General features: G+C 35.0%; 5 protein-coding genes across 8 annotated transcripts; 3 read left to right on the top strand and 2 right to left on the bottom strand.

Moving 5' to 3' along the window:
- Positions 1–3,911: 3,911 nt before the first annotated feature.
- On the top strand, positions 3,912–9,080 carry LOC111292313 (uncharacterized). The gene is made up of 4 exons (XM_022884620.2): positions 3,912–4,349; positions 6,027–6,302; positions 6,725–6,862; positions 7,292–9,080. The coding sequence occupies exons 1-4, from the start codon at positions 4,047–4,049 to the stop codon at positions 8,837–8,839; spliced, it is 2,265 nt and encodes a 754-aa protein (XP_022740355.2). The 5' UTR covers positions 3,912–4,046; the 3' UTR covers positions 8,840–9,080.
- An 895-nt stretch (positions 9,081–9,975) lies between these two features.
- Positions 9,976–11,962, top strand: LOC111292380 (mitochondrial pyruvate carrier 1-like). Of its 3 annotated transcripts, none has more exons than XM_089767119.1 (5): positions 9,976–10,095; positions 11,029–11,145; positions 11,226–11,280; positions 11,372–11,507; positions 11,734–11,962. In XM_089767119.1, the coding sequence occupies exons 1-5, from the start codon at positions 10,027–10,029 to the stop codon at positions 11,780–11,782; spliced, it is 426 nt and encodes a 141-aa protein (XP_089623245.1). In that variant the 5' UTR covers positions 9,976–10,026; the 3' UTR covers positions 11,783–11,962. The 3 variants fall into 3 exon arrangements, with proteins under 3 accessions (XP_089623245.1, XP_022740477.1, XP_022740478.1); XM_022884742.2 differs by lacking the exon at positions 9,976–10,095 and adding an exon at positions 10,246–10,625 and having other exon boundaries at positions 11,724–11,962; XM_022884743.2 differs by lacking the exon at positions 9,976–10,095 and adding an exon at positions 10,486–10,625 and having other exon boundaries at positions 11,026–11,145; positions 11,724–11,962.
- LOC111292379 (uncharacterized) lies at positions 11,849–14,160 on the bottom strand. 2 transcript variants are annotated; one of them, XM_022884735.2, is made up of 4 exons: positions 13,821–14,158; positions 13,328–13,471; positions 12,507–12,712; positions 11,849–12,272 (listed from the first exon to the last, which is right to left on the bottom strand). In XM_022884735.2, the coding sequence occupies exons 1-4, from the start codon at positions 14,060–14,062 to the stop codon at positions 12,112–12,114; spliced, it is 753 nt and encodes a 250-aa protein (XP_022740470.2). In that variant the 5' UTR covers positions 14,063–14,158; the 3' UTR covers positions 11,849–12,111. The 2 variants fall into 2 exon arrangements, with proteins under 2 accessions (XP_022740470.2, XP_022740471.2); XM_022884736.2 differs by lacking the exon at positions 13,328–13,471 and having other exon boundaries at positions 13,821–14,160.
- Positions 14,161–14,332: 172 nt separating this feature from the next.
- On the top strand, positions 14,333–17,926 carry LOC111292377 (COP9 signalosome complex subunit 3-like). The gene is made up of 11 exons (XM_022884733.2): positions 14,333–14,592; positions 14,958–15,073; positions 15,169–15,415; positions 15,789–15,846; positions 15,952–16,041; positions 16,279–16,344; positions 16,474–16,563; positions 16,644–16,802; positions 16,898–17,019; positions 17,514–17,586; positions 17,683–17,926. The coding sequence occupies exons 1-11, from the start codon at positions 14,408–14,410 to the stop codon at positions 17,749–17,751; spliced, it is 1,275 nt and encodes a 424-aa protein (XP_022740468.1). The 5' UTR covers positions 14,333–14,407; the 3' UTR covers positions 17,752–17,926.
- Positions 17,927–18,024: 98 nt separating this feature from the next.
- On the bottom strand, positions 18,025–24,168 carry LOC111292376 (protein TPLATE-like). Its single transcript, XM_022884732.2, has 7 exons — positions 22,908–24,168; positions 21,756–22,352; positions 21,146–21,507; positions 20,393–20,696; positions 19,622–19,744; positions 19,051–19,506; positions 18,025–18,839 (listed from the first exon to the last, which is right to left on the bottom strand). The coding sequence occupies exons 1-7, from the start codon at positions 24,027–24,029 to the stop codon at positions 18,318–18,320; spliced, it is 3,486 nt and encodes a 1,161-aa protein (XP_022740467.2). The 5' UTR covers positions 24,030–24,168; the 3' UTR covers positions 18,025–18,317.
- Positions 24,169–24,270: the final 102 nt, after the last annotated feature.

The raw sequence follows: 24,270 nt of genomic DNA, 5'->3' as shown, positions 1-24,270 counted from the left end.
TTTTCAATTAAATTAAACATTAACTCTAATGAAATTAAATTAATATAAAATTTTCATTAAAATTTTTTTAATTATAATTATATATTTTTTAATCGTAATTGTAATAAATTTTATTATTATTTTTAATCTCACTACAATTATTTTTACCATCTATCTAAATCAGGCCTTAACGAGTTGAGTTCAAATTTTTTAATATTTGATTTGAATAATTAATGAATTTAATAAAAATTTTATATTTTTATATATATATACTTATTAATTTAATTAAAAATTATTATTTTATTTTTAAATATATGAATTCGAACTTAAATTTTAAAAAAGAATTGAATTTAAAGTGAATATAAAAATCAAAATTACTTTTTATTTGGTAGATAAACTTAATTGAACAAATTAAAATAATTTTATTTTTATTTTGAATTAAGTTTGAATTTAAAATTTATTTAAATTTAAATTTTAAAACTTAACTAAATTTAAAATAAATTTCAAATAATAAATTTAAAATTAAATTTAAACTTAATTTTTTTATAATATAAATTCAATTCTACTCCGTTGCATCTCTGATTGAGTGATCCTGGTACCTTATATATGCATGAAAAAGAACATAAGTCGAAGCTGCCAAACAAATAGTAAATCCGGTAGATGATCACCATTTGTGGTTTGCTACGTGGCAAAGAATGCTGATCATGCAGTTGCGGGCTGAGATAAGCAGCCTTCCTAGTGGCTAGCTGACTTGCACAAATCACAATATCTTATGCAGTGTGGTGGGGCCAACCTGGGATCCTGTTCGGTAGTAAGGATTCAGTACATCCAGCTGTTCTCCGATATCATCAACTCTCCCGAGTCCCAACACAGTCCTCCAGTAAATCTCAGCCGTCAGGACCCACTACTACTGCAAATCACACGGTAATGTACAGCAGATACACCACCGAATATCTTACACATGTCAAGATCACATTGATTGGACAGATTTTGGATATTTGTGCATCTGTGATTCAAACCCACACGATCAGATGACAAAAGTGAAAAAACCAAAAAAATAATTGGTCAAAAGAGATTTGACTGATATCATCTGGAAGACTCACTCAGTCAAGCCATGTCGAGGAGGAATTTATGTCATGTAATTACGTGGATTTTTGGATTGAATTTTTAAAAATTCAATTTCGGTCCAGTTTTATAACAATTTGATAATGTCAAATTTAATTTCAAAATAACGTGGTAATATGATAAATATTTATTTTGATTATGCAAATGAAGCATACCAAATTTCTTATACTTCTTCTGTTCTATTTATTTATTTATTAAATGTTTCAAAATTATATCTTATTTTTTAAAACATCTACAATTTTTATTTTTTATAATTTTTTATTTTTTAACATTAAAAATCATAAAACTTTAATTTTATAAAAAAATTAATTTTACTATTAAATACATTAAATTTTTTTTCTTGAATTTTATAAAATTTAATACAAAATAAACAAATCAAGACAAAAGGAGTAACGAAAATCATTTCAAGGTCATTGCAAATCTCAATAAAGATTTACATTGAATTTATATCTCATTCGTTAAAAAAAAATCCTGATAATAAAAATCGAATAAAAGCATACAAGCATATATAACCGAATTTTATTAATTTAATTAATTCCATTGATAAAAATAAAATTATAATTATAAAAAAAAATGAAAATTAAAAAACCCGACAGCCATGTGTTGAAAGCATGCATCATGGCATGTCTTTGGCATGTAGCTTATTACTGGTGCTTCTTTCATTTCGTTTTTTGTTGGCTTATATCTCCATGTTGATGCTCACCGATGTTTTGGTCGCCAATGATCGAAACAAAAGACAAGGAGCAGTATAATTTTAGTAGAAGAATCCGATGACCAATAAAATTTCTTTTCTCTGTTCTAGTATTCAGCTCCATCACTGCTAAAATTAACCATTACCTATAAATTTATAGGCATGGCTTCACTTGCCACTATAAATTATTAAAATTGCCAATTATTACAACTGTTGACGTTGCTTTTGAGTATTTAGCTAGTGGAAAAGAGGTCTGGACTTAAAGGTCAAAAAATATGGTAAAGGATGTTGGAATTGATTTTTTAGGATGTGTTTTAATGTTTGAGTCAGTAAAAATATTTAAATGTTTGATGAGAAAAAAGGTAAATTAAGGGTACCATGAAGCTTTAAGAAAAATTTTACTTAAATCATATATATTTGAATTTGTTTTTATCTTATATATGAGATGAAAAGCGATAATGTAATTAAAATAATTGATCGTTGACGATGTTTAGAGGTGAAATCAAAAATATAAAAAATGAGGAATAAATAATAATTTTACTATAAAAAATGGGATTAAGTATTATTTTTGGTGGGATAAAATATTTTGCTAATGGTGTAAAAAAATTTGGAGGGCCATGATCTCTGCACACCCTTTTAGTTACTCCTACGATGATGAGTCTACATGGATCTCGAAGAAGGATCACGCGGGTAATTATAAATCGTATTTAATGATTATAGATAAATAAAAATTATATTTAATAATTACAAATAAATTAAAATTACATATATAATTTTAAAGTGATATTTTGACGAGATGTCAATAAAGATGTGGGGCAAACTCTTCCTTAACAAAGGGCAAGCTTGTTCTATGACGAAAAATTTAGATGTCAGATTGATGACAATGTGACATTTAGACTTGAAATGGCTAGGCGGCCAAGGGAGTTAATTTCATTAACTAAGTAATTAGGTATAAAACAACTTTCCAAGTAATGATACCTTTTTTCTTTAAGGATTATAGTGAAATTGATCACTCTATTTATTGGTCAATGTTATTTTTTAACTGCTTTTTTTTTTTTTTTACATAAATTAACATAAATTTATCATTTATATTAACATAATATTACATTAAGTATTTTAATTTCGTCATTTTTATTCAAAAACTAACAAAATTGAAATTACATTGATAAAATTTAATATAATTGAAATTGAATTATACTATAGTAACAAAGTTCAGCCTAATCTTTTTATTAGTGATAATTTCTCATATATTAATTACATCAAATAATGCAAATAGTTAGAAGCTAGAAAAAACAATGATAAAAGCAAAAAAGAAAAAAAAAGTTGAAAACTTTAAAGAAGAAATTCAACTTAAATATTACTACCATTTTTATACATTCCCTTGTCTCAAAATCAATTAGTTAGGCATTCTTAATTTAACAATTATTATTATTATTATTATTGGTTCTCTATAGGTGTTTTCAACAATTATTTGGTACCAACCTTTTATGAACAAATAAAATTAGTATAAAATCTTTTACATCCTTTTTTGTTTTTTCTGCCAAATACAATTTACATTTTTAATTTAGAAAATCATATTTAAAAAACTAATAATTATTCAATTTGATAAGATAAATGAATTGATAGAAATTAAAATACTTTGTTTATAAGAGTTAGATTATATTTTGTTATCAATAATCTTTTTTGACAAGTAAATTATAATAAATTTTTATTGAAGTTTATGGTATGTTGGTACTGATATTGAAATAGTATAATATCTCCTTAATTTTTTTATTAGAGATTTATTAATTATTTAATTAATTAAAATCCTAGAATGTTTCAATGTTTTACATTTTTATGTCCAAAATTTATATATAACAGCAAATCAGGACCGTCTTAATATCTGGACCATCCTGATTTGAGATCTTAAACCGTCTCAAATCGGGAATAATAGAGGGTTTAAGATCTCAAATCATCCATGTTTTTCCACCAATCAGGCCTAAGCTAAACCCAACCGGCCTTATGCAAAGCCCGGCCCCACTCCAGAGCCTCCACTTAAATTTACTATTCAAATTTACCGCGGTAAAAAAGTAAAAAAAAATGCTACTAATAATAAGTAAGCCACCCTCCTTTCTTCAGTCGCCGGCGCTCGCTTATTTCAAGTTTTTGCTTCTTTTTCTTCTTGGGCTTCTCTTATATTCGCATGCCGTCTCTTACCTGCAGTTACATCGACCTCTCGGTGTTACCTTAAAAAACCGCCACGTGTAAAGAGATGACGGTGTTTTCCGGTTGTAGACAGGTGGTTCCTGTCGACTACGAGGCTGAAGTTTCTCAGCGTTTGCTAGAAGCTTCGTTAACCGGCGATCTGAGGTCCGCTCTCGAATGCATTGCCGATCCGTGCGTTGACGTGAACTTCGTTGGCACCGTTTGCTTGAAAACGAAGAAGACCGAAGTCGTTCCGAGGGATGAATCGGCGAGTGAGGTCCGCGTCGAGTATGAAGAGTTCAAAACTGACGTCACCGCTCTTTTCCTCTCTGTTCATGTTGGAAATGTCGCTCTCGTAAAGAAACTACTGGTAATGCAATAGAAAAGTTTCGTTTTTTTTAAACGTTTTGATCCGGTTTGTGGTTCAAACTGTTTCATTCACGTTCCGTTTTACAGTGATTTTTCTTCGTTTTGATGGTTGAAATTTCAGATTTTTCAACAGTCTAATATACGGCGTCGTTTTGCTTCTGATTCTCAAGTGTTCTAAACTTTTCTGTGATCAAAGTTAAATTTTGAGTTGCTTGCACTGATTTTGAAGTGTTTCACTTGCACTCTCTCTCTACTCTGTTTGGCTACTGAGAAAAAAGTTGCAGTGATATAATATTTTCTCACTTTAGAAACGAGTTTTTCAAATTCAAAATTCAAACGAGTAGTTTGGTGATTTCCTAATTTTTCGCAGTTCTAAAAGTATTCAAAAATTTAAAGCTAATTTATTAGTACGCTTTTTCAACTTTTGGTTTTTTCTCAAATTTTGAGGAAGCTAAGGCTAGATCTTACATGTTCCTAGGACATAATCTTTGAAAATTAAAACATATATATTTTTTTGTCTTAAAATCTTTTCATATCTTCAAAGATTCACTGTCTTGCTTGCTTTTTTGCTTTTCCCCTTCTCTGGTCCCTAAAATTTAATTCCTCAAAATATAAAATTAAAATTACAATATTTAATGTAAAATTTACATAAAATAATAAAATAAAATGGCTAAAAGGTCATAAATATTCCATAACTATAATTAAAAAGTTATTTAAATTTTTAATATTTTATTTCAATTCAATTGAATCTTCAATTAAACAAAATTTAATCACATAATAAAATTGAATTAATCAAATTATAACCAATAGAACTCCTGAATTATAGTTAATAGAACCTTTAAAAGGATTTTAAAGAGAGGAGGAAAAATAGAGAAAAAAAAGTATTTTTTTAAAATTTTTACATATATTAATTAAGCTATGTAGTAAATTTTTATTTATTTTATTGATATTACATGAAATTTTATTTTAATTATAAAATTAAATAAAAATTAAATTAAATGTAAATAACTATTAAAAGAGTTGATTGATTACAATTAAAAAAATAAAGGTTTCTATGATTTTTTAATTATAGTTAAAAAAACTTTTTATTCCTTTTAGCTAATAAAAATTTATACAGAGTTGAGTAAACTTCTCTGATTCAGTGTAGTAATTTCTTTTATTTTTCTTTGAATCTCTGCCAAGTCTCCTGTTCTGGGCACTTTAAACTATTCCCTTATATGAATATATGGTTTGTGTCCCCCTCTGAACCACAGAATTTACTGTTTTTCTTACTGTAATGACATATATGTACATGAGTAAATTTATGTGCTTTTAAAAAACATAAGTAAGAGAGAATAGTTTTATTGCTCAACGCATTTATTCAAGAGAAATATGCTCTGCAAGCCCCATACTGAGTTGTCTCTGACCATTGGCTTGAGTCTGAAGTACAAAACAGTAAAAGTACATGATGCATCCCTCATCCCTTATTGATTGAAATCTTCATGCATTTCTTGAATAACGTTCACTGCTTCTCCGTCTATCAATCGGTGTTGTTCCCCCATTTTTGTCTGCTTATGGCCAAAGTATTAGGATGGTTGTAAGGTTAGCTCCAAAAGAAGTCTTAAAATACTTAAATTAAAAATAGAACAAAACCCACCTTATATTATGCACTAAAAGTTTGTACACTTGCACATGGTAGAGTATAGGAGCTGATGTGAATCAGAAACTCTTCAAGGGCTTTGCAACAACAGAAGCAGTGAGGGAGGGTCGTCTTGAGATTCTGGAAATCTTGCTTAAAGCTGGGGCTTCTCAACTTGCTTGTGAGGAAGCTCTTCTGGAGGCAAGCTGCCATGGGCAAGCAAGGCTTGCAGAACTGCTCATGGGCTCTGATTTAATTCGACCACATGTTGCTGTTAATGCTCTCGTCACCGCATGCTGCAGGGGGTTTGTGGAAGTGGTGGACACCCTCATGAAGGTAAAACCATTATACCCTCTAAATTATGTGCACCACTTAGGAGCAATTTAAATGAGTAAAGCTCTAAAACCCACTATAATAGAACACAATGGGACATTTCAATGGTTTTAACCATTATAATGACATGTAATTCTGGCTTTTACCTGCTATTAGCCTGTTGCCTGCATGTCCTGTTGGGCTTCACGGTAAGTTGGGTGATTGGCATTGATGCTCTTATTGCTGATTTTGCCAATGGAATAATAACTTCCACATTATCCAATAACTTATAAAGAGGATAATTGATAAATTAATTTCCTAATGCTGTTATTCAGTTGATCCTCCAGGACCAGGACATTTTATTAGGCTCTAGATATAATTTTGAATATGTTTTCTTTCTATTAGATTTTATATGATAATCTAATGGCTTTCCCGCTCAATAACAGTGTGGTGTTGATGCAAGTGCAAGTCATAGGCAGCTGCTCCGGTCATCTAAACCTTCTTTGCACACAAATGTTGACTGCACTGCACTTGTTGCTGCTGTTGTTAGTAGGCAGGTCTCTGTTGTTCGCTTGCTTCTACAGGTGATCTTCTAATTTTCTAGCGTCCTGTATGATTTAAACAAATTTCCAAAACTTTGAAATAAATGCTTCTAAAATAGCCACTAAATGTTTAAGTTGGTTTATGCCACTAATTGCCTTTCTGATGTACAAGCTTGGAATGAGAAAGCTTTCTATGGCTAGAATCTAAATCACTCGCATATTCAAATAATAGTTGCATTACTTCTGGATCTCGTCAACCTTTTTGCTACTTAATTTGCCTTAAGAAAAGTTGATTTTTTTAGAAGATATTACTTGCCCCTATAAATCAAAAAAGAGAGTTTAAAGAGTTCCATTAAAGAATGAGTAAATGCTTTTAACAATCCATTTCTGTTATTATTATTACTAGAATTTGTTTCTTGCTTTGTAAACTACTTTGGCTCATTATCTTATTTATCCAAAATCATAATACAGGCTGGAACCCCAACTGTTATTAAAGTAAGTCTGGGAGCATGGTCATGGGACCTTAATACTGGTGAAGAGTTTCGAGTGGGTGCAGGACTGGCTGAGGCCTATGCCATCAGTTGGTGTGCTGTAGAATATTTTGAAGATAGTGGTGCCATCTTGCGCATGCTCCTTAGGCACCTCAACCTTGAGACACCTCACTGTGGAAGAACCCTCCTCCACCATGCAATCCTTTGTGGCAATGCAGGAGCTGTCAAAGTGCTCTTGAGCTGTGGTGCAAATGTAGAATGCCCAGTTAAAACCATGAAAACTGAGTTTCGCCCGATACACATAGCTGCTCGTCTTGGCTTGTCAGCAACCCTTCAATCCCTCATTGATTCTGGTTGTGATCTAAACTCCAAGACAGACTCTGGTAACACAGCTTTGATGGTTTGTGTAAAATACAAGCGTGAAGAATGTCTGAGAGTGTTGACTAGGGCTGGTGCTGACTTTGGCTTAGTTAACGACTCTGGTCAGTCTGTTAGTTCAATTTCTGGATCAAACCGGTGGTCCCTTGGTTTTCAGCAAACAGTGCTGGATGTAATCAAGGTTGGAAAGATCCCCAAGTCAAGCAACGTTTCAGTTTTCTCTCCCCTAATGTTTGTTGCTCAAGCCGGTGATGCTGAGGCTCTAAAAGCTGTGATTGGAAGGGGAGACGTTAATCTTGATTATCAAGATGATAATGGTTTCTCAGCAGTCATGGTTGCTGCCTTAAAAGGCCATGTTGAAGCATTCCACTTGCTGGTTTATGCTGGAGCTGATGTTAAGCTGTTAAACAAATCTGGTGAGACTGCAATCACAATGTCTGAACTGAATCATAACCGTGACCTGTTTGAGAAGGTGATGCTTGAATTTGCTCTTGAAAAAGGCAATCACAATGCTGGAGGCTTCTATGCTTTGCATTGTGCAGCACGTCATGGAGACTTGGATGCTGTTACATTGTTGACAAGCCGGGGCTATGATGTAAATGTCCCTGATGGAGATGGCTACACTCCCCTTATGTTAGCAGCTAGGGAAGGACGTGGTCCCATGTGTGAGCTCTTAATCTCACACGGGGCGAATTGTGATTTTAAGAATGCTAAAGGAGAAACTGCACTCTCTCTTGCTAGAAAAACTGGTGTCATGAAAAAAGATGCAGAATGTGTGATTCTAGATGAGCTTGCTCGCAAGTGCGTCCTCAGTGGTGCCCGAGTATTGAAGCATACCAAGGGAGGAAAAGGAAATCCACATGGGAAAGACGTGAAAATGGTAGGGACTACCGGAATGCTGCAATGGGGAAAGTCAAGTCGACGAAATGTGATATGCCAAGAGGCAGAATTGGGGCCGAGTCCAGCCTTTGAGAGGAAGAGGTGCAGCAAGGGTGATGCTAATGAACCTGGAGTATTTCGAGTTGTGACTACCAAGAACAAAGAGGTTCATTTTGCGTGTCAAGGTGGGTTTGAAATGGCTGAGCTATGGGTAAGAGGCATAAAGCTTGTAACAAGGGAGGCCATTTTTGGTAGCCAGAAAGACAGATAGACATGAGTTGGATAGCTGATTTTAAGATGATTGTATAGATGTTTGGAGGAGTACTTCGCCTTGAAGTAGCTTGAACTATCAATATCTCATTGTAAAGGTTTTGATCTCTAGTAGTTTGTAAATGCTTTCTCATCTAAAATATTTCCAACTCTCGATTTCCCATTCCAGTTTATGGTCAGGCACTGGCTGCAAATGAGCAACCCCGTTACTTTCATCATTCAATTATTGGCAGTTTTCTATCAAAATCTACTGCAATGTTGATCAAAGTTCTTCAACAGCAATGAGATTGAGCCACTTCTTTCTCCAATCTCTTTGCCTCGTCCAAGGGAAAACTAGGCCCTGCCTTTCTTTCTTGTATTTGATGCCTGTAAACAACGTAAAACTTTACTTGGACAATAGGCACGGAATTACTTTTCAATGAATTAAAACATGAATAATCACTATTTTTATGACATGTCCGAGATTCTGAAAATTTGTTATAATATATATATGTAAAAGTTTAAATCAAAACTTGTGAACCATCATTTATGAAAGAAAATTGTAAGATTTTTGAATCAAAATAAAAAATATTTTCAAATTAGATGCGAATTTTATAAATGATATTAGAGTGATTATAAGTTGGATGAGAGTTAAATACTACATCATAAAAACATTTAGAATCTTAATGTCTGATTTGATTTTGGTTTTGTGTTTTATGTTTAGTTTGACAGGATGTTAAATGAAAAAAATTTATAATTTTTTGATCTTATATTTAGAGATTCATATCTTTAAGAGAAAGTTTGAAACATCTTAATTTAAGAGATTTTGAAGATTTGTTATGATATATAAATATAGATTTAAATTCAAACTTACAAAATCTTTTTTATAAAATAAAATTATGAGACCTTCATATCATAACAAATAACATCTTACAATTTGAAATTTCGAGATCAAGAACAAGTTAAATTCTCCACAAGTCTCACGCCTTAACGTCAAGAACGGTGAATTTATACCGAGAAGCTGTAGCTCGGTGGCATTGGAGTCGGCTCCAAGAGACCGACTCCAATTGTATATGTATTGGTGGCGATCCCTTTCTAAATTTACGAACGGTTATCTAAACGTTAGCTAAGTTTGCTGTTATAATCGAAGAATACGAGGAAAAGACAATGTTGTAATCATACTTATGGAAAGCTTATCGCAAGGATTTGATGATGAGGTTAACAATATGGAAAGCTTATCGCAAGGATTTGATGATAAGGTTAACAAGACATGCGAAGGTAAGCAATGAATTCTATAATGTCTCGACGGCGTTTTAATTAACAATTTAGCATTGACTATTGTTATAGATAACGAGAAGATAAAACAAGTTATTTTTTCCTCGAGGCCACAGCTTAGGACATAAGAAGAGGATACATGTATTGAGATTTAAATTTTAAATTCATTAGATTTTATATTGTGATTGTATGAACTAATTGAACTAATTTTTGAATTCAAAAAATGTCATTTTCAAAGTAACCAAAAGAGTTAGGATAACCTCAAGGAACGTAAGCTTACGACAGTCGGATGGATGGGAAGAAAGTATTGATTGTTTTGATTAAAATATGAAGAGCAAGTAGTATGATTGATATTCTTTGATTAAAATATAAATGCGTGGTTGCTTGTTAGATAGTTCTTTGACCTAATGAATCATTCTCCACATTCTATGGAGACATTTCTCGTGACTTTTGCAAACTCTGATACTTCTGCAACTGATGGCAAATAGATTTTGACCTATACAAGTTTGAGTTCATCAACTGCTGCAGTACTGGTTAGTTATCTCAATCTAACATGTGTAGTTTTATCATCTTTACTAAGGATTGGGACTCATAATTTACCAATAATTGAAAGAAAGGAATAAAATATTCTTCTGTTTTCTCTTGTCCTAAATGATGGTTTTGGCGATCTTGGCTTATTCTTGAAGAAATGAAATCTTTGTTTGTTTACTTGTGTGATTCTTCGCCTGGTTGTTCTTTGCCAAGAACATGGTTTGATTTTCTGTTCCCTGAATAAACAAGATGTTCCTTTCTTTGTTCTATATTCAATGGAAGCCAATTAAAAAATTTCATTGATTGGTTCTGGTTTCCTGCCTATTTGTTTCAAACTAACTTGATTTCATATGTTCCTGGCACATTCCTGAAACTTTATTTGACATAAATTTGCGGATGTAGTAGGGTTTACAATTTGCAGAAGCTGGAATGGAAATGTTAAGAGCTTTTTGGAACAGTCCCATTGGTCCCAAAACAACTCATTTCTGGGGCCCTCTTTTCAACTGGAGCATCCCTATTGCAGTATGCTCAATACTTAAAACATAATTCACTGCTGTCTTATTGCATTTCTATGAGATTAATCCAGCGTTTTTCTTTTGTAGGCATTAGTAGACACAAAGAAACCCCCAGAAATGATATCTGGCAACATGACAGCAGGTCTCTAAGTACTGTTTGATCTCTGAATTTCACTATCTTGTATTCATAATTTTGTTCTTCATCTGTTGCTAAGCCTCATTGAATTTTGCAGTTATGTGCGGTTACTCTGCATTGTTCATGAGGTTTGCATGGATGGTACAGCCACGCAACCTCCATCTTCTTGTATGTCATGCCTCAAATGAGACTGTGCAGCTGTATCAGCTCTCGCGGTGGATCAAGGCTCAAGAGTAAGCAAACAAACTAAGCAAGCAGGATTTTCCATTTGCTTCTGTTTTTTATTTTTTGGCTTGTGATTTCAACCTGGAATTCATAAAATTAAATTTTCCTCAGAAAGGGTGATTAGTTGATAATCAAATCCCAATTTATAGATTCTTGCAATTGTTTAATGATACTTTTCCAGGAACTGATATAGAAATGTTTCTGATTATGGTTCTTTTCAAAAGGTATTTCCAGAAGAAAGAGGAAGCTAAGGCACAAAACAGCAAAGATTACTAGCATATAATGAACTGATGATCATACAGCTTCATCTACAATAAAACTCTATTGTAAAATTGCTTCTTTCCTCATCTTGTGTTAATGGGGCTGCCATTTCTTGCAGGCTTTGTCCTATTCAAGCTGTATTCAAAGGGAATTAAACATTGTACTTCTGATCCTTTTCCATGAAAATAACTAGATTACAGAATTATAATGCATAGAAAAACTTCAAAATCAGCAAAGAAACTTCAAAAAGAAGAAGAAAAAGCATCAAAGAAACCGGTGAAATTACAACGGTCTGTCAATCAACAGTACTCTTTCACTAATCAAAAGAAACTAAATGAATTCACCAAATTTCTAATCACTTGATCCATCATCATCATGATCTTCATGCTCTGCAACAACTTTCTCTATAAACCTCCTTCGAACACCTTCAAGAACAGCCTTTTGTGACGGATCGCTCCCACTTTGACCATCATTTAGTACGGGATCTGATTGACAGAGAACTAAGGCCACACCTATATTTTGAGAGAGAACAACAACATGGTAAATAAAATGTATAAAATAAATGTCAAATAAAAAAAAGGCACATGTAGGATCCAAAATATCAATATTTCACATCCAAAACACAAGATTGACAAGCATTTTCAGTTACTTCCCTCATACCGCCCCTCGTCAAATTTTCTTGAAAAATGAGAAAAGGAAAAGAAAATACTATAAGAGTGAATTCCTTCATATATAGAATACGTTACCTTCAGGTGTGCATCTCCGGCCAAAAGTATGCAAGCCCACATAATTTGCTTTTACTGCTCCATTTTTATACACCAAGAGAGTGGGAAGATTACGATCTGGGTAGTTAAGAATGCAATCAGTAGATATTATCTTGACAAACTTTGTCGCTGGGTATTTAACAGCCAGTTCTTCCAAACATTGCAAAAGCAGCCCACACTCTGGAAATCTAATAAGAGATACAATAAAGCACATATCAATCAATATAATGATCCTGCAAAAGCTCTTACAATTAACAGTACAGCATCCACACCAATTTTTATATGGAGCATGAGCATTTATAAATTTCATTGTTCTCAAGTCATATAGTTTTTATTCTAATTTCATCAACCACAATTCCTATCAAACTGACATCTATATAATATAGAAGGAAGGAAAGGAAAATCGCATGGTTTGATTAGATTAAGTGTTACGAATAAGAAATATACCATTGTTGAATTAATAATTCACATCAAATATGAAGCTCATTAGCTCCATTTGATTGTGCTTTTGCTTTTTTTTTCTTTCGATAGAAAGTGAAAAATAAAAAGAACTGGAAACAAGAGACAAATAGCAAAAAGCAAAAACACCAACCATACGAAGTCAAATATTGTGGAAAGCAAATAAAGCCCAATCAACAAATTCAAAACCAAAGTGAATAAGAAATACTAGTTGTTACCTCATTATGAGCATAAAGATTACATGATGCAAATGTTACTAAACACATAAAAAGAGACAAATTTGTTACAATTTTGATAACAAATACTTGTATTAAAAAGAGAGCAACTATCTCAAATGTAAATACCCTTCTTTATAGAGAATGACAACAACCCAGACATCCTGAGGAGCTTGTGAAACCTCCTTCACGAAATCGGATCCTGAAATCGGTGTCACTGATCCATACCTTGAAATCTTAGCAGCTTCCCTCATCTCAGCCAGCCTCTTCTTTCTATCAAAACCACACCATTTCTCAAATGCAGAAACATATATCTCAATGGAAACCCAAATATTATAGTCACAAGGCAAAAGTTCAACTTTTGTTCATCATAACTTTGATACAAAATGAAGAACACAAAATAATCAACCTGAATTCCTTTTACAAGTTCTTGAACAGTTGAACCTGAAAACTTTCTTTTCAGCTCATAAATTTAACAAATTTATCCAACTAAACCAAACCCATTTTTTAATTAAATAAAAACATCATCTCCAAACCAAATAATCAAAATCAATAAAATCTTAATCTCCAAAATTAAATCTGAAAAAAAATCAAATTAATTGTAGAAAAATTAAGATTAGACCTGTATTCTTCAAGGAATCGATCATCATTGAGATCATCTTCGAGGTCTTCAAGTTCTTCTTCAGTCTTTTCGTCGACCCAGGACTTATCTTTCGGTGTTGAATCCAGATCAGGTGCGGGTTCAAAAGGATCAGGCTTGAAAGCTGGTGGCTTTGGCGGTAAATTCCCAAGCTTTCTTTGAATATCATCCCATTGAGTCGAAGCTCCTTCTACATCTTTGTAAACGAAATGGTAATCCGCCATTTTTTTTACTGCTTTTAGCGCTTTGCTTCTCGGCTTTTCTCTTCTCCGATTCTTCGTTTCCTCTTAGGCTCTTTGCTTCCCAGGACAAGAAAGACAAAAGTGAAAAGAAGAAATGGGCTGGTCGGTACGGTTTGAACCTGTCTGGTAATAGGCCAAGGCCCAATTAGACCAAAGGTTAAAAGGTTAGGTAATAGACCTAGGAATTAGCCCCAAAATAAAATTTTAATAAATAATAAATCTTTAAAGAGCTAAGCGAACGTGAATCGGAGAGAGTCGGGAATCAAAGTTGGTTTTTCTTTGGTATCTGAGTCGATTCGATCAGTAAACTCAGCTGCGAGATAAGGGATGAGCTCGGTGGAAGGTCTAGTGACTCAAATCCAGGGGCGATCAAGCACCGCCTCTGATGTTTTATTGCTACAAAATTTGCTTAAACAAGCTGATGACTCACTCCATTCCGAGTCGACTCGGTTGTTACCTTTTCTCGACCAACTCGACCCTTCCATGCACTCTCTCGGTTACCTCTATTTCCTGTGAGTTATTTTTTAATTTAGGTCTTCAAAAAAAAAAAAAAAAGAATCGATTTTTCTACTTGGAATTTTGTCAAAGTTGGTTTTTTTTTTTTTTTTTTTTTTTTTTAATTTTGATCTGGGTATTGTTTTGAATTTGATGTTTGGTTGCTGAGAATCAAAGAGAAAGTAGAAGAAAATTGAATCTTGGGGTTTCTTTCTTTTTCTGGTCTAATTAGTTTCTCTATAACTGTTAATCTTTTTATATATGTATATATAAAATCTGGGTTTTTTTATTAACTTATTTAAACTTTGTGATTTCTTACTTTCTTTTTTTTAATTTTTAGAAGGAAAAATAATAACTATGAATTTTATTAATGGTTCAACAGAGAGGCATGCACTGCTGGTCCAGTTACAAAAGAACAAGCTAGTTCATTTGTGTTAATCATTGCCAGATTTATAAGTTCATGTGTTGCTGAGCAAATTCGATTGGCGCCTGACAAATGTTAGTTGTTGATATTGTTGATATCAGTTCATTTGTGTTAATCATTGCTTGGTAGTTGTTGATGTTGTCGATGTTGATTTTAATGTGATTTGCAGTTATGTCTGTTTGTAAGAGATTCAAGGACCAAGTTCTGTTGCTTGAGGAGCCCTTGCGTGGGGTTGCTCCGATGCTGACTGCTATTCGGAAGCTTCAGTCTTCTACGGAACATTTGACTACTTTACATCCGGAGTTTCTTTTGCTTTGTTTGCTGGCAAAGTGCTATAAAACTGGTCTTTCCATTCTAGAGGAAGATATTTTCGATGTTGATCAGCCGAGGGACCTTTTTCTCTATTGCTATTATGGGTCAGTTGCTTTGCAAACTATTTAATTTGCATCTCAGATTTTGCATTTAATCTTTTGTGTATTCAGATGTTTAGTTCTTGGGAGCTCTTATCTTTTCCTTTGACACTAGTAAGCTCTAAGAGAACTAGCTTCCTTCGCTAGGCATATGTATTAACTAACATTTTCCTATCGCATTATGAATCTATATTTCGATTTTTTCAAGAATCAAACAGCAAAATTATATTTCCTACTGAAAGTGAAAAGTTATACCCCTTAAATAGTTGATTTACTTGAATCTTAAATTCTACCTTGTTCTTCTTGATTTGACTGTTTCACTGGTTTAGCATCATTTAGAGGAATCAATGATTGGATTTCTCATTTGACATTGTGACAGGGGAATGATATGCATTGGACAAAAGCATTTTCTGAAAGCATTGGAGCTTCTACATAATGTATGTTGTTTCTTTACAGCTCTTTTCTTCATTATTGGCAGCTACTAAAATTACGAGTCTGACTTCTGATTATCCTATTTTGTTTGCTTTATGGTAATTGTCTAGGTTGTGACTGCTCCAATGTCTACCATAAATGCTATAGCCGTTGAGGCTTACAAAAAATACATATTGGTCTCTCTTATTCACCCTGGACAGGTCTGTTCTGCAAGTGACATTTATTTTACATTGTATTGTGTATTAAGAATGTATGGACAATTCCTTTCAAAAAAAAAAAAGAATATATGGACAAATTGGTTCTCAATTTGGAAGCTGTGGTTTGAAAGGTTAATAGTTTCACCATTTTGACAACATTTTCACTTGCAACTTTTGTCTTTTGCTCATCTTCATCTCTGATGGTGATTTTCCTGTGGTTTTTCATTCTCTTGGTTACAGTTTTCTACCAGTCTCCCTAAGTATGCTTCTTCGGTTGGCCAGAGAAATTTGAAGAACTTATGTCTGGTACATATCAATTCTAGGACTAATGATTTTGTTGGCCTTGTACCAACATAAAAAGAATTAACCATTTCCTTGATTAGGTATATTTTATTGAATTTATTAATTAACTTCTTACTTTTATTCCTTGGATAGCCATATATCGAACTGGCAAATAGTTATGGCAATGGGAAAATTGCAGACTTAGAGACATATGTGCAGGCAAACAAGGAGAAATTTGAAACTGTAAGTGCTGTATCTAATTTAAACCTACTCTTGTGCTTTATTTATTTGACCGTCTGAAAGCGGCTTTGTGCTTTTACCAGGACAACAATCTAGGTTTGGTGAAGCAGGTTGTATCATCCATGTATAAGCGAAATATCCAGAGGTTGACTCAGACCTATTTAACTCTCTCCCTTCAGGACATAGCGAACACAGTGCAACTGAATAGCCCTAAGGAAGCGGAAATGCATGTTCTTCAAATGGTAATTTTGGATCTTCGGTTTCAGTTAATTAAGACTGCAGTTTCATATTATCTGTTACATATTTCCATCGTTGACTTTTTCATGTCAAATCTTAGATTCAAGATGGTGAGATATATGCAACCATCAACCAAAAGGATGGGATGGTTAGATTCCTAGAGGATCCTGAACAATATAAGTCCTGTGAAATGATTGAGCGTATTGACTCATCAATCCAAAGGTAACTCTATAGAATAGACACCACTATCATGTTTTGTTTGAACTTTGAATAGATAATATGACTTGTTTAGACATGCTACTTTTACAATTTTGGCATTACCTTATTATAAATCTTATTAATTGCAATAGTTCTTTAAAAAAGGTTATTATATAGGGTTTTGCTAACGAGTGCCCTTAGGGCTTTCTTTAAGGTTAGTGAATATACTATTTATAGTAACAATTTTGTATTAACTTAATAGTTGACAACTTTATTCATGATTTTCAATGCATTGGATGAAGATAATCCTTTATATAGTAACCTTTAAAAGTGCCCTTAGGACACTCTTTAGCATAATCCTATAATATATAATGATAACAATCATGGGGATGAGTGGCAGAACACTGGTGATTATTTGTCTGGCCCTTTCAAGTATAAACATGGGCTCGGCTTCATCATGAATAAAAGCGATATCAAAATGCTTTTTTTGTTTTCAATTTTTTTGTGTTACATTACAGGTTGATGACCCTCTCAAAGAAGCTGACGATTATGGATGAACTCATGTCATGTGAACCATTGTATCTAGCAAAAGTAAGCCTGCTATTTTGCATTCATCAAAAGATTTTAGCTAATACTATTGTTTATGAACCATTGATCTGTAACTAGACAATACCTTTCTGTGTCCAGGCTGGGCGAGAGCGACAGAGGTTAGACTTTGACGACTTTGACACTGTTCCTCAGAGGTTTAACATATGATTGGTAAATGGCAATGACAAAGATGCTAGACATACAAATTTGTTCTGTTGGCTTCAAGTTGTTAAAGAGGTGGCAAATTTTCTTATGTAGTTTTGCACACCCAAGTTGTGGATGTGTGATTAATTGAACAATAGCTTTTGCACATTACTTAATAGATTCAGTTGATTTCATATAACTTCCTCTTTCCCTTGTTGTCTTTTCTCTTTCTACCCTCAATTAAAGTTTGACTAATTTGGTGGGGCAATGGAGAAGGTCATATAGCAATAACACAGATTGAACAACCAAATTCACCATTAGGCCAAAGCATTTTCATATTAAATATTGAAAATGTTGTTAATAATACAAACATGCACGAAAATGTTGCATGGTGTTTAACAATTGATCTCTGATGATCATGAACAGACAAAGCCGGTACAAGATGTATGAGGGAATGCCCCAAAGAAGAAAAAAATATGGCACTCTAATCAACTTTCAACGCCAACCTAATGCAAATCAAAATCATAATACGGTAGAAAAAAAGATATAGCTCTTTGTTTCAGAACAAAACAAGGAAGAGATAAGGGAAGTTAACTGATCTTGATGCTTCTATCTTTACACAGTATGTGCCATTCCTGCAGCACAGCAGCTTGAAGAGCACGGTGCTCGGCTTCTTCTGCAGTCAGCTTTGAGAGAGTGGAAGGTCCTTTAGGTTTACCATCTTCCTCACCATCTTTCTTTTCATTTTTCTTCTCTTCATCTTCCTCTTCTTTCTCTTCATCATCTTCGTCATCAGATTTTGGAGTCTTCTTTGGCTGCGCCGCCTTTAACAAGGCTATCCGTTCCATAGAAATTCTAAGCCTCTCAGCAGCAGCGACCTTCACTTCATCTTCAGGCATGTACTCCACATCCCCATCAGTCAGATCATCCAACCAGCCTTGTGGATCTGATTCAATCTGTTTAGTAATTGATGCATCAGAAGCTCGGACCACAAATTTGCACATCATGGTTGTTGTTTCATCACCCAAATCCACGTTTCTGCTCACTTCACTGGCTCCAAAAATCATCATGCCCAAGAAGCCTCCATGCCAAGTTTTTGCAGCATAACATAGCTGTCACAGGTGGGGTAAGTAAAAAAGCAATTTTACCAAGCAACAGAAAAGTCTCAAACAGTAACTAAATTAGTTTGGGCAAGCCTTAGCAAACAAATATTTTCTGGAAGAATGCTTGAATAGCTTCAAAAAACAATACACAGAAGGATAGAGAGCCTATAAATGAACAACACAAACTTGTGGAGGTGGATATCAAGACATTGAATCCTACCTGAAACCCAGCTACAGTGCGAATGATGTGCGAACAAACTCTGTGAAAAGGCTTGGAATACAATGATTTCAGTCCACCCAAAAAAGGGGAAGACCCGTACTGCTGCGCAGCAGTAGCCTTGAAGCCACTTCCTTCATAAATGTATGTGCCAGTATATTCAACAATAGCCGGCAAACTAGGCCATAGACGGAAAAACTCAACAGGTGAAATTTTATGCGGCAAGAGAAGCTCAGTCAATGGAATTTTGTAAGGTTGACATCTCAAAATCACAGGTTCTCCAAGTTCTGGCCTTAATCTTGTCTTTTGCCTCATAATTTGTGGATCCTCTTCAGCATAGTCACCTTCATGATCTCCTACAGCACCACTCCCATAGAATGGGTAGTACAAGAGTTGAACCCAAAAGCCACATCTTTCAAAATGAGAAACACCTACTGTCACACTGCAAAGTACGGGATCCTGCAAGATAAGACAAAGATTTTTCTCAAGATGAGGTAATATAGGTGCATTTGAAAGCATAGAATCAGACTAACAGGAAAATTCAAGATTTATTTACAAAGATGAGAAAAGAAACCTGAGAAACAAGATTACGCAACTGCCGTACCGCTTGAGGAGACCCATCCATAAAATACAAAGAACCTGATAATCCAACCCTAATATCAGCACGATTTAGTTCCAGTTCAGTCAAATTAAGAACCTGCAAAATTCACCAATCAACCAAGGGAATATCATCAACAGGCATCATTCATCATAGCCAGTAGAACCACAGCACAAGAAAAGAATAGGCATTAAGTAATGATCCTGCTTTCAGACTTTTGTTCCTGATCAAAAAAATGGTTTGTAGCATGTAACACAATTGATCGATCATACTATTTGCCTGACTGATGCAAACATGAAAAAGATTGAGTCACAACTAAAATATGTCAAGGTTGCCATCAATAGCTTGATGTAAAAGCAAGAAAAACTTTAATGCCTGTAATCAGCAAATAAAGACAATGACGCACTAACCAATCAATAAACAAATGCCTCTTGCATTAGTGTATAACCTTCCAGTAAAACTTTACTACTTAAAAGGGTAGAATCTATTTTACAACTTAGAAAACTCCTCAAGATAAACCTGCAAGGCCTCTGTAAAGTCCAATATCTATGGCACTAGATTTAGATAAATTTCAAAATTTATTTATCAAGTTTCAAGAAATTAAGTAGGCTATATTCAAAATTTGCCTTATCATTTCCCTCACTTCAAGAGGTTCTACAGACTTGTATTACCTCATATCATATAGAGACTAAAAGGAAAAGGTTTAAGAGGCACAGAAGATAAAAATGAGTAAAGAAGAGTTTCAACCTTCAGATGCAGAGTGATCTTTCCATCTCCTGCATCTGCCAGATGATAGGCCTCAATGTAGCAAGGATCACTGCTACCAGTCAAAGTACGAGCAGTTGGAGGAACCTTGAGTGATGTGGAGTCAATTCCCTTTGTTAGCAAAAGTGTTAATTCACTAGGGTCAGGCCTCCAAAGCTCCAAAATAGCCTTGTGAACCAACCCTTCCAATTTTCTATCTTGGGCAGCTGATGCATCATAAAACTGAACAGTCAGTTTATGGTGGCTAAATGGGTAATCTCCTCTGGCATCACTAACCCCTGCCCACCTGAAAAAGAAACATTGTTTATCTGACATGGTTCAAAAAATGCCCATTATGCACATGGATCTATTTTTCCTTTCATTTTAAGGCTGGGGAGACATTTAAGGAAGAAGCTACTTCAGTAGAACTAAGTTTAACAAGATTCTTGCCTACCATGCCAGCAGACTCATATAGCAACAAAAATGGAAATAGCGTCTGCCAATAGGGAAAAACTTTCTGTAGCTCACACTGCTTATCACTAAACATGAATACTTTCACCGAAAATGCAGTCCATCCCAAATTCGGTCCAAAAGATTTAAAAGGGCATGATGTATAAGGGGACATTCAAGCACTTATGCTAAAGAAACATCATCTATACCATGCTTCATTATTGAGCACATCAAAAACCTTCAGTGAATTTAAATCTAGAGCTTCAGTCTCATGCTAATATATAGAGCCATTGACAGCAATCCCACCTGCTTTCAGGGTGGCTAGAAACATATTTAATCCTCTGCAATATCATTCGGCACTGATGCTTGTTGACAGAGTCGGACAAGCCATTGGTTCTGAACTCTTCAAGCTCCTTTGTCAGTAACTGTCCAGCCCTAGCATGACGAGATCCCAACCGTTGAGCACATAGAAGAGCTGCCTGAACATCTTGAGGCCTATTTGTTGTATTTGTAGATGAATCTATGTTGAATAGGACCTTGTGAATATTTGACACGAGAATGTTTAGAGGATCCTCAGGATCATCAGCAAGAAGTGGATCCAGACCTTCTAGGTCTATGTGTTCTGAAATAGCCCAAAGAAGACGTGCACATATTCTCAGGGTATTTACCTACCAATTGGACACCAAGTTAAGATGAAACAACACCAAGAGACCAGAGATATCCATAACTTGACAATAATAGTAATAGTTACGCCCAAACCCTGGCCAAATACCCTTAGCAATTAGAATAATTTTTTAAACTTGTTCTTCACCATGAACATAGCGAATATCATATCACAAAACAAAAGCTATTTGCAGAACAAAATCTTGGAAGATAGATAGCATAGCATTTTAGTTCTCTATAAGATCTCACATACCTCGCGTAGATCTTTTACAAGATCACGTTGCAAGTTCTGCAATCTTGTCTCATTTAAGATTTGATCTTGGGAAGCCCCATCTTTGACTCTTTTCACACCTCCCCGGGTATCATAAATATGGCAGAGCCGAACAAGCAGCTTCAAATAGCAATCAATTGCGTAAGTCCTTCCATCACAATCCCATTTGACACAAGGCCTGCAAACCTCCACCACTTCGAGAGCTGTCTCTGTCCAGTTTAATGCACCATAACCTGTTCCATATGCCAAGGCTCCAATCACTCTACTCTCCATACCTGAGTTCTTTTGTTCAGGTAAAGGTAGTGACAACTGGAAGCAACTTTCTACAAGAGTTGCTACCAATTCCTCTCTGAACAAGCTTTTACTTGTAACATTATGAAGATCATCTTTTACCATAGCATCCTCAAAAAGAGAAGCTATATCAGTTCCTGCAAGAGGTTTCTGACCTCTTCGGACGCTTTCCTTTGCAAAGAGATCAACGCATAAAGCTGTCCGACAAATACAGGCTAAAGCATGCATACGGTCCGATTCTGCTCTCAAGTTTCTCACCATAAGAAGCAGCCTCTTGAACAAAGAAACCTTCAAGCAAAATTTTAGCATATCAGGCCACATTCAAAACAATAAGCCTTGAATACAAACTGAAGCATTCTATGTCATGTTCAAAAATATAAGAGTCTAGGCAATTAGACACCCCTTTTGCATTACTAACAAATGTCAGTTCTTACATGTTTTCGTATAAGCAACAGCAAGCACAAACAAAGTAACGACTCATTTCAGAAGTCACTTCCGAAAATTCACAAAATAGCAGGACCAACTTCCAACAAAATAAAGGCAATGAAGAAACTTCTAAGGACGGGCACACATAAATTCAGCAGAAGGAACAACTACCCTTCTACAACACAGCTTGGTTATTTACTACCTCTGTGACTGTAGCATACAACTCTAACAGATACATTTAATTCTTCTTATACTCAATGGCACAGCTAACCTTGAAACATCCTCACCGGTACCAACTCCCTAAACTCACAATATCAATAATGCACAGCCCTATCTCAAAACACATTGACATTAAAACTACCTCATTTAAATTGTGCAAAAGTTAAAAAAAAAAAAATTAAATAAAAATACATGCACCTGCATATGAAGATCAAGCAAATGAAGATTAGTAACAACAGCGCGAACAATACTCTCTCTAGCAGAAGCAAACTCCTGCCTATCCCAAAGAGTCAAAATCGCAATAATCGACTGTGAAGCCCATTCTGGCTTCCCACCAGGTACATCAGCCAAATACAACATATTGATCCCAACTTCAAAAATCAATGCGGGTTCCAACGAAGATGCCAAAAATGGGGCCAAATGAGTAACCAAATCCGAAACCCCAACTAATTTCTCTGCATTCGAATCCACCACAGTCCCATTCACTTTTGTACCCTTTGAGATCTTCCTTATAACTTCCAATCCCCCCGAAGCCACCGCCTTTACGGCATAAACTAAGGGAAAAACCGTTGCTCTGAAACTCTCAACGGGCAAAATCAACGACCTTGCCATTAAAACACTGCGTTTTTTCCAAACAAAGTCAACCATTGAAGAAACCCAATTTGACCTTATCACTAAAGAATTTTCACTATCTACAAGCTTATCACCAGCTAATCTGCTCATTCGTTTTGAATCAAATTCCTGAAATAATCTTCCAACGGATTCAAATGCCACCTTCGAAACCGTTTCCGACTTGTCCAACATATTAAGCCCAATCCGAGCCCACCAAGCTGAAACCTGGTCGAGGATATTAACGTTGTTTTCACATAGCGTTACGAGATCGTCTCTAGCGAGGACACAGCCTAGAGTTTCGGTAATGGAGAAGCGGAGGTTATCGGAAGGGGAATCGAAGCAAGCAGAGATCTCGGCGTTGGAATCGGAGATGAGTTTAGAGAGGGAATAAGAAGGGATGGCGGCGAGGCTGGAGACTGCGGCGGCGACGACGTCGGGATCGGGGAAGTGGAAGTCGTTACGGATGCCTGCAGAGACAGAATCCCAAAGGTCGGCGGTCAAGCGAGTGGATCGAATAAGGTCGAAGGCGAGTTTTTTGCAGACGGCAGAGGCCGGGGCGGCGACAATTTCTTCTACGGCGGATTTTGCTAATATGGAAATGTCACGACCGGCGGCGGATTGCTGGAGGGCGGAGAGAAGAGCCCCGGATTGACGGAGTGCGTCGTTAGAGCGGAGGTCCGCTTGGATCTGAGCAAAAAGAATATCCATAATAAAATAAAAACGAAAAAAAATTGAATTTGTTTCAGTTGTTTTAATGGGACATTGGGAAGAGATTTGAATAGTAAAGCTTGGAGCTTTGATCTGATTGAAGGAAGAGATTTGAAGAAAATGAAATGAAAAGGTTGGCAGTTGAAGACTTGAGACTGGCTAACTAAACTAGGCAGAGCGCCAGCCAATTAGTTGATTTGGGCTTTTCTTTTAAGGAAACTAAAGCCCCATTTTAGTTGGT

The sequence above is a fragment of the Durio zibethinus genome, chromosome 10 (genome assembly GCF_047325235.1).
Source record: "Durio zibethinus cultivar Kanyao isolate XHJ-2024 chromosome 10, ASM4732523v1, whole genome shotgun sequence".
Taxonomy (NCBI): domain Eukaryota; kingdom Viridiplantae; phylum Streptophyta; class Magnoliopsida; order Malvales; family Malvaceae; genus Durio; species Durio zibethinus.
The sequence above is the reverse complement of the archived record's forward strand: the minus strand, read 5'-3'. Positions and strand labels throughout refer to the sequence as shown.